Source organism: Lipotes vexillifer, unplaced genomic scaffold (genome assembly GCF_000442215.2).
Source record: "Lipotes vexillifer unplaced genomic scaffold, Lipotes_vexillifer_v1.1 scaffold431, whole genome shotgun sequence".
Taxonomy (NCBI): domain Eukaryota; kingdom Metazoa; phylum Chordata; class Mammalia; order Artiodactyla; family Lipotidae; genus Lipotes; species Lipotes vexillifer.
Window position 1 is genome coordinate 2,655,474 of NW_006782267.1, and position 9,116 is coordinate 2,664,589.

At 43.7% G+C, this 9,116-nt stretch overlaps 1 protein-coding gene across 2 annotated transcripts in view; it reads left to right on the forward strand.

The window, feature by feature from the left end:
* The window catches only part of MID1 (midline 1), a 181,826-nt gene that overhangs the window by 46,918 nt on the left and 125,792 nt on the right, over positions 1-9,116 (forward strand). Inside the window, exon 2 of one of the 2 annotated variants that reach the window (XM_007455066.1) lies at positions 1,384-2,099. In XM_007455066.1, the coding sequence (XP_007455128.1) occupies positions 1,440-2,099 (660 nt within the window). In that variant the 5' untranslated portion in view covers positions 1,384-1,439. Of the gene's footprint in view, positions 1-1,383; positions 2,100-9,116 lie in introns of those variants that run through there. The other variant, XM_007455067.1, reaches the window with a different exon arrangement.

Here is a 9,116-nt window from a genome sequence, read left to right on the forward strand (position 1 = left end):
CCCGCCCCGGAGTGTGATTTGAACCTTGCATCTACTGGGTGAACTGCACGGTTCTCCCACAGCCCGCAGTGGGCTGCATCTAATATGCCCGTCACTGTTGCGCAGACCTCTGCTAATGGCCTTGAAAGGGAGAAGGTTCAAAGAGGCTTGGTTCCCAGGCCTGCTAATGAGCATGAGGCCTCTTCCCTCTTAATGAGCAGGGGTTTATGTGGGATTCTTTGCCCTCCCGTTTTGGAAGGGGAGGCAGGCGAGAGTTCACAAAAGCAGCAAGTCTTCCCGGCAAGGGGAGCGTGCAGCTGGGCCACCCGAAGGCCGCCTGGAGGGGAGCAACAAAGCTGCCGGAGGTCGTGCCCGGGCCAACGTGGCCCTGAGTGTGAGGCTGGACCTCCTGCTAGCCCGGCCTGTCGCTGGCGGCAGTGACAAGCCCTTGATGGGAGATTTCAGGCCGGGAGGGCTGTGCAGGGTCCTTCGGCAGCCCTTGTAAATCTCCTCGGAGGACTGCGACTACCTTCAACTGCTTTCTCAACTGTAATCGTCCCCACTGTTACAACTTAGCAAGTGAATATTGTAGCCACGAAAATCCTTGTTCTAATGAACTATGTCGTTATTAGTCGTTGGTCCCCAAGCTCACCGCAGCCGCTGAAAAGGCCCCCAGATATTTTTCTTTGCTTCCCTCTGCCCACCCACGTCCCACCGCTGGATTAAACAATAGAATTATTCAGAAGAGTAACAAATGCATGCCAGAAACGTTGCCTTTATCACAATCATCTTTGTGAAAGTCACTGTTTTTTCTCGGGAATGTATTTTTGGAAACTGACATCCCCTGCTGAAGCATTATCATTACCCCTGAAATCATGCGTTTGATTTCATACACATTTCATGCCCATTTCTACAATAAGTGCCTTTCTCCTTCTCTGAAGCCTGGTTCGGTATCACAGAGTAGAGGCCCTTAAAACACATATACTTAACATCAAAGTTATGAAAGACTCCATAGTTCATTAATTAATGTTTCTACGTTTTCATTTTCAACACAAGGAAAACTTGGCCATGACACAGTAAGATTATTGTGATTAGATATGGAAATTACAGTTTCAAGAACTTGCCAGTTTGGAGTGAGAACCTTTAAAGAACAAAATCGCCAAAAAAAAAAAAAAAAATGCCGCTTTCAGTGACGGGAACCTTGAGGAAATGTTAGCTGGTCTGCTGGCTTAGGGTGTTTCCCCACACCCCCCATTTCCCCAGTGAATAGAGAATTATTTGGAATGTACACACATTTACCCTTCCGTGACCTGTGTTGGGAATTATTCTGAGATGTATTCAAAACTGACAGCCCCGCATGGCTGACCCGCTCGTGCCTAATCAAATCTTACGTTCTGTTTCCAGATAGCTGATCAGCTTCCTTGGATTTTGCTGATGACCCAGGAGAGCTTTGCCTGAAGATGGAAACACTGGAGTCGGAGCTGACCTGCCCTATTTGTCTGGAGCTCTTTGAGGACCCTCTTCTGCTCCCCTGCGCACACAGCCTCTGCTTCAACTGCGCCCACCGCATCCTGGTGTCACACTGCGCCACCAACGAGTCCGTGGAGTCCATCACTGCCTTCCAGTGCCCCACCTGCCGACATGTCATCACGCTCAGCCAGCGAGGTCTAGACGGGCTCAAGCGCAACGTCACCCTGCAGAACATCATCGACAGGTTCCAGAAAGCTTCGGTGAGCGGGCCCAATTCCCCCAGCGAGACCCGCCGGGAGCGGCCGTTCGACGCCAACAGCATGACTTCGGCCGAGAAAGTCCTCTGCCAGTTCTGTGACCAGGATCCTGCCCAAGACGCCGTGAAGACCTGTGTCACTTGTGAAGTGTCCTACTGTGACGAGTGCCTGAAAGCCACTCACCCGAACAAGAAGCCCTTTACAGGCCACCGTCTGATTGAGCCCATCCCGGACTCGCACATTCGGGGGCTGATGTGCCTGGAGCACGAGGATGAGAAGGTGAATATGTACTGCGTGACCGATGACCAGTTAATCTGTGCCTTGTGTAAACTGGTCGGGCGGCACCGAGATCATCAGGTGGCAGCTTTGAGTGAGCGCTATGACAAATTGAAGGTTAGTCCGATCCGCCTTAAGCCGAACCCCTTTCTGCCAGCAAATGTCATGGAAAGAAAAAGTATATTCACTGCTAGCTACGTGGCAGGTGAAGGTTTTCTCTTCGCCTTTGTTATCTGATTCGTTATAGCACGTCCTTTTGGCAGCGTAGCCACGTTACACAATAAGGGTGTCTTGTAAAAGTTGACTGCTGCTTGTAATGTTAGCGTTGTCAAGGTGAGGGCGAATTCTCAAAAATCTGGATCATTTTCAATCCTTGCAGTTGAGAGAGAGCGAGAGAGAACGAGAGCGTGCGCGCATGAGAAGGAATGGCAGATGAAATCCGGGTTTGGGCATTTTGGGGGCGTTTATTTTCCTTACTCATCAGGGAAAACTCATTTCACTTGCATCGTACCTGTATCTAGTTACTGCCCAAACAGAAGAATAGAAGGAGAAATGCCTATAGCAAATGTGGGATTTTAGAGGACACGTGACCTTTTATTCCTTGCGTAAATGATATCTAGCGTGTTGGTGAACTAGAGTGTCCCGATCGTCTCGGGTTTCACGGAAGAATTCCTTTTCGTGGAGGCTTTTTACGCCATAAGGTTACAGGCAAGAATGTTTGAACTTCACTTTCAACATGAATTAGGAACCAAACTCCACCTCAGGGAATGATAATTAATATGACTATACGTCAGATTTAAAAAATCACTCTCTAAATATGGAGAGAAGGCACCAGGGAAGAAATAAGCCAGGCCTCCAGGTGTCTGTTCATCTGCGGGCGACGGTGGGTCTAATTATTGCAAACTCAGCCGAGAGAGTTTGCTCTGATCATGAGACGCTCTGTCTACTCTGTTCACCAGCTAATTTTAGGTAACAAGTTGCCAATTAAAAGGAAAGGAAGTATAAATTAAGAGCTTTGCGTAAATATATATTGAAGCCCTTCCTCTCAGGACAAACACACACTGTGTTGAGCAAACAAAATGAATCACATGATCAAAAGTATTACCGCTCGGAGCGCATCATCACGTCTCACAAATGGTTCCTATCACTTCTCCTCGGCGCTGATGGGGGCTTGTGTTTACCAGGACCACATAGTTTATTTGGGGGATGCTGGGATGAATGGACCACATCTGTGATTTGGTGGCTATTTCTTGGTATGCTGAGGGAGTTTGGCATGCCGAAGTGAATCCTTGCTTCCAAACGTCACTTGGGGGACAAAAGCATCACCTGGGCAGCATGCCTCACTCAAAAGTGAGGTGACTAGTATAAAACCATCTTTAGAGAGCTGAGCCAGAGGACCGAGGTGATACAGACAAGGGAAGACACATGCTGCCTGGTTTTCTAGTGCCGCGCACGAAGGTAGCCAAAAACACACCTCCAAAGTTCTTGATGGCAAAGGCAGTGCGTGTGTGAATTGTGATGCGAAAGCAAATTCTTCAGAGATTGCTGTGGCTATCAAATTTTAGAAACCAAGGTGATCCCTCCACCCTTTTTTGGTGGGGGACAGAATACTTAGGATGATTGAACATAAGTGGGTTTTTTTCCTTTTTTGAAAAATTGAATGATATGGTTGATTTGCAATGTTGTGTTAGTTTCAGATGCAGAGCAGAGTGATTCAGTTACATATTTTCTTTTTCAGATTCTTTTCCCTTTTAGGTTATTACAGAATATTGAGTAGAGTTCCTGGTGCTATACAGTACGCCCTTGTTGGTTACCTGTTTTACATATAGTAGTGTGTATCTGTTAATCCCAAACTCCTCATTTATCACCCCCCCATGACCACCTTTCCCCTTTGGTAACCGTAAGTTGGTTTTCAAGGACCTAGGTGTTTTTGCTTTCCGAAACGTAAAGCTGCCAGATCGGTTTTTTTATTCAAAAAAATGTTCCTTCAATTGGCTTGACACTACCTTTAGTGACCATTTGTCAAAGCACCACGATGAGGTTCCATATTCAGCAGTTCCCAGACTTGATATTTAAACCTGATCCTCGAGTTCTTCTCATGAATTGTGTACCATCACAGAGGAGTTCTTAGTTATTTACGTCTCCAAATTTAAGACGAGACACTTTTAATGCCCTAGCCCTTTTTGTGATGAAAATGAAACTCTTCAGTTAAGAGCCCTGCACACTTGTCTAATCAAGCCAGTGGGTTAGCGGTCATTTTATACTGTTACCGGGAGGGCCTGAGAATTAATGGTCTAGTGGATTTTATCTTCTAATTACAGAAATATAAGCATATAAACAGCACCCAGTGCACCAAAACACACAGCCGCTCAACAAAATATGCTTATAAGTATTTATTTACAGCCATTTCCCACAATGTGCTTATGAGCATTTAAACAAATAACACACTAGCATAGCCTGTTTGTTCTAAAACATGCCACTTAGGTTAGAAGTTTTAAAAAAATCACAGAATAGATGACATTTGGGTGCCTATGGTACTTCAAAACCTAAGTACAATATAAACATTGAATTTTTGAAGAAAGTAATAGCATACTGAAAGGACCAAAACCAAGAAAGGGTATTTTTGTTAATTGCTTTGATATGAAAAAGTAAATGTGTTTTTTTTTTTTCTTTTGGTTTATTGGCCATTTTTAAAAATGTCTTTATTGGAGTATAATTGCTTTACAATGGTGTGTTAGTTTCTGCTTTATAACAAAGCGAATCAGTTATACATATACATATGTTCCCATATCTCTTCCCTCTTGCGTCTCCCTCCCTCCCATCCCCCCTCCCTATCCCACCCCTCTAGGTGGTCACAGAGCACCGAGCTGATCTCCCTGTGCTATGCGGCTGCTTCCCACTAGCTATCTGTTTTACCTTTGGTAGTGTATGTATGTCCATGCCACTCTCTCACTTCGTCCCAGCTTACCCTTCCCCCTCCCCGTGTCCTCAAGTCCATTCTCTACGTCTGTGTCTTTATTCCTGTCCTGCCCCTAGGTTCATCAGGTAAATGTGTTCTTTTAATGTATTTTCCTGAGGCTTTAGCATCTCGTACAGAAATGGATTTGTGATGATGTGGAAACACAAAGCATGTAGGAATTTGAGGATGCTTTCATTGATAACATGATAGATTTGTTTTAGTTAATTGAATATGTAAGGATTCAGGTGTCTGCTGTTTGAAAATGTTTTTTTTTTACTTCTGTTAGTAAAAGTCCATTATTTGAAGAGGGGGAATTCTGCAGTGATTATGAAGAATAATTATTTCTTGCAATAACACTCAACTTTGAGGGACATTTTTTACTCACGTGAGCTCTCAGTATACGTGTGTTGATATAGAGGATTGGAATATACGTTTGTACATTACACCTTTTTTTCTAGACACAAAGGGAAAAAAACATTAAAAAATTCCAGCATGCAGAATTCATGCAAGCAAAATCTTTCACATCATTTGAAATAGCATCAGGAATCTAATGCTTTCAGAAACTATGCATTGGGAAGTACTCTTAAAATATTGAAGCAAAGAGAAAACTAAACCAGCATTTCCTGAACTCTGTTTTAAGAGAAAAGTCTTCCTGACAAATGCATAAGTCTCTAAATGGAGCATATCATAATGTGCACCTTTTCACATCATTTTGATTGAATTTTAAGAAGCCTCTCAGTCCTCCAAACTTGGATCAAAAGTTTGATTTGTGAACCACATAACATGTAAGAGAATTTAATAGAACCGGAGTTTTCAAGGAATTACGATGCAGTAATTTCTTTTCCTCTGTTCCAGCATACAGTGTTGGAGCTCTTGTTTCTTTCCTCTAGTTAACACCTATAAAAATAACACAAACCAAGAAAAACTTACCTTTCCTTGCCCTTCAATTTCAGCATCGTCTGACTTCAAGTTAGCTGAAGCTGAAGTTGCAAATCATTGTTTTGCTTTTCTGACTCTAATTGGCCTTCTGTAGGCCGAGGGAGTTCATTTGTAAAAAAAAAAAAAAAAAAAAAAAAAAAAAAACAACCCTTTCAATGGATCATCCCATTGTAATTTTATAATAGTTTGATAAAGGTTCCAATTAAATCTCAGCCTTCCTGTGTAGCGCTTCTCTGGAGGTGAAGACATGGGATTTCACACTTCAGCTTCATTTATAGATCACAAGGGTCTATATTTTTTAAAGTCTTGTACTTTATTTGCCGTTGGGAAAGTTGTAAGTAGATACTGAGCTAGACTTTTTCCTTTTTCCTTCGAGTTTCTGTAGCTTGTTTCTTGTCTGAAAATAGTAGACGGTCTAGTGCAGGTTCCAGTGAAAGGGTGTGTGTGTGTGGTGTGTGGTGTGTGGTGTGTGTGTGTGTGTGTGTGTGTGTGTGTGTGTGTTGCATACATATGTGGATAGAGGCCAGGGATGCTGCTACATCCTACAGGGTGCAGGATGGGCGCTCCCACATAGACTTGTCTGGTCCCAAATCTCAATAGTGCCCAGGTTGAGAAACCTTCATCTGTGAGAATTTAGTGTTTGTCACCGTATGAATTTGCCACGACTGCCACAACAAGGGACCACAAACTAGGTGGCCTAAAGGAAAGAAATGTATTGTCTTACAGTTCTGGGGTCCAGAGGTGTTAAATCAAGGTGTCAGCAGAGTTGATTCCTTTTGAGGGCTGTGAGGGAAGAATGGATTCCAGGCATCTCTCCTTGGGTTGTAGGTGGCTGTCTTCTCCCTGTGTCTCTTCACCTGGCACTCTCCCACTGTGCCTGTCTTTGTGTTCAGATTTCCCCTTCTTGGCATAATTTCTTGTTTTTCTGGCCGTGCCACGAGGCATGCGGGATCTTAGTTCCTCGACCAGGGATGGAACCCGGGCGCCCTGCAGTGGAAGCGCAGAGTCTTAACCACTGGACCGCCAGGGAAGCCCCAGATTTACCCTTCTTAAAAGGACACCAGTCATATTGGATTAAGGGCCCACTTTACTACAGTATGATCTCATCACAGCCAATTAGAGCTGCAATGACCTTATTCCTAAATAAGGTTCCATTCTGAAGTATTTGGGATTAGGACTTGAACATACGAAATTTTAGGGGCCGCAGTCCAACCCATAACAATCACTCCAGTGTATACCTAGTTATCCAGTCAGTTGAACGCACGCTATGTCCCCCTCAAGAATTGAAGCACCCTAAGTTAGGCAGAGACCTTTGGCTCTCACTGTGCCATCACCCACCTAAGACTGACCACAGGGTCTTGCAGATAATGAATTCCCAATAAATACTTGTCAGCTGCTTCACTGATGATCAACTCTTAACACTACATGAAAACTTAAATTCTGTTCCTAGTAATATTGCAGATATTGATCCGTAAACACGATGAAGAAATTCTACAAGATAATTTCTAAATAAGAGCACAGCCAGATATTACATTATGTTTTATCCAGCTGGGTGTGAATCATTATTTTGGTCTGTATTGCATTTCAGTGGTTTAAATTTAATGGTGTGAATTTTGGTAAACTAGATCTCAAATACTTGTAGAACAACTCACCTTTGTTTTATGCTCTTATGTGATGGACACTTGATAGATCCATTATACCTGCCATTTCCTTTATCCTCCCATTAACCGTATCTGACATATGGGTTTTTATTTATTTTATTTATCTATTTTTGGCTGCGTTGGGTGTTCGTTGCTGCGCGCGGGCTTCCTCTCGTTGCGGCGAGCGGGGGCTGCTCTTCGTTGCGGTGCGCGGGCTTCTCATTGCGGTGGCCTCTCTTGTTGCGGAGCACGGGCTCTAGGCACGCGGGCTTCAGTAGTTGTGGCACGCGGGCTCAGTAGCTGTGGCTCGCGGGCTCTAGAGCGCAGGCTCAGTAGTTGTGGCGCACGGGCTTAGCTGCTCTGCGGCATGTGGGATCTTCCCTGGCCAGGGCTTGAACCTGTGTCCCCTGCATTGGCAGGCGGATTCTTAACCACTGCGCCACCAGGGAAGCCCTGACATATGGGGTTTTTTGAGAGGTCACGCAGAAGTAAGTTAATGTATGCTGCATAAATGAAGGCAATATGAACGGAAACGGTCTCTCTCCTTCACGGAGCTTAAAGTTTAGCAGAGAGTGCCAGTGGGTAAACATTTCCTCTGGTGGTGGTGGAAGGAGGCACGCTGCCCAAAGCAGGGACGACACCAACCCCAGACCTGAGAGATGGAGAAAGACTTCCTGGAATAAGGGCCATTTCACCTACCATTGCCAAGCTGTTTATTAGAAAACAATGTTGAATTTACTAGATGTCCGTGGATTGTTTGGTATCATTCTTTTTTTATTTTTCCCACTTACCATAGATTGTTTGGTATCAGTCATTCTTTTTTATTTTTCCCACTTACCATAGATGGTTTGGTATCAGTCATTCTTTTTTATTTTTCCCACTTACCACATCCCTTGTGCAACCCCTGTATCTTTTTTCAGACTAGTTCACAATAAGTCTAGGCTAGATTTTAATCTAACATGTAGATATACCTTATGACATTTTGTCACACGATGCCACTGGGGATATGTGAACGTCAGACACATGTCTTCCAAAATGTTTTGGTTATATGAGGTCTCACCAGTTCCAACTGGCCCCTTCAAATTGTGATTCTGCTTGTACTTATTTCATGGGAACATTTCTTTAGTCTGCAATATATTTTTTAGAACTTCCCATGTGACGAAATACAGTTTCCAAATATTTGTGAAATATGTTAAACCTATATTTTAATTTTCTTAGTTGGGTACAAAAACTATTTATGATATATGGAGTAAAAGAAAACATCTCTAGGGATATGTTCTTTTTTTTTTTATATAGGTAACCATGCATTTTATGTCTTAGATGTGAGACATATAATGACATATAATGACCCTGGTGAGGGACATATAATGTAATGTGTGAGGCCTTGGAGTGTGAGGGATGGCAGACCATCTGTAATGGAAGGTGAACACACTGAAAGTAGAGGGACACCCGGTGAAAATAGGTCCTTGAATACAGGTGCCCCACCCCCACATGTGCCAGTATTGGCTAATCAAAAGGGTAGCGTCGGACTGGGGGTCATGTTACAGATTTGTATGGAAATGCTTTGCTGCACTTTGGGAAAGAGTATGGCCCATT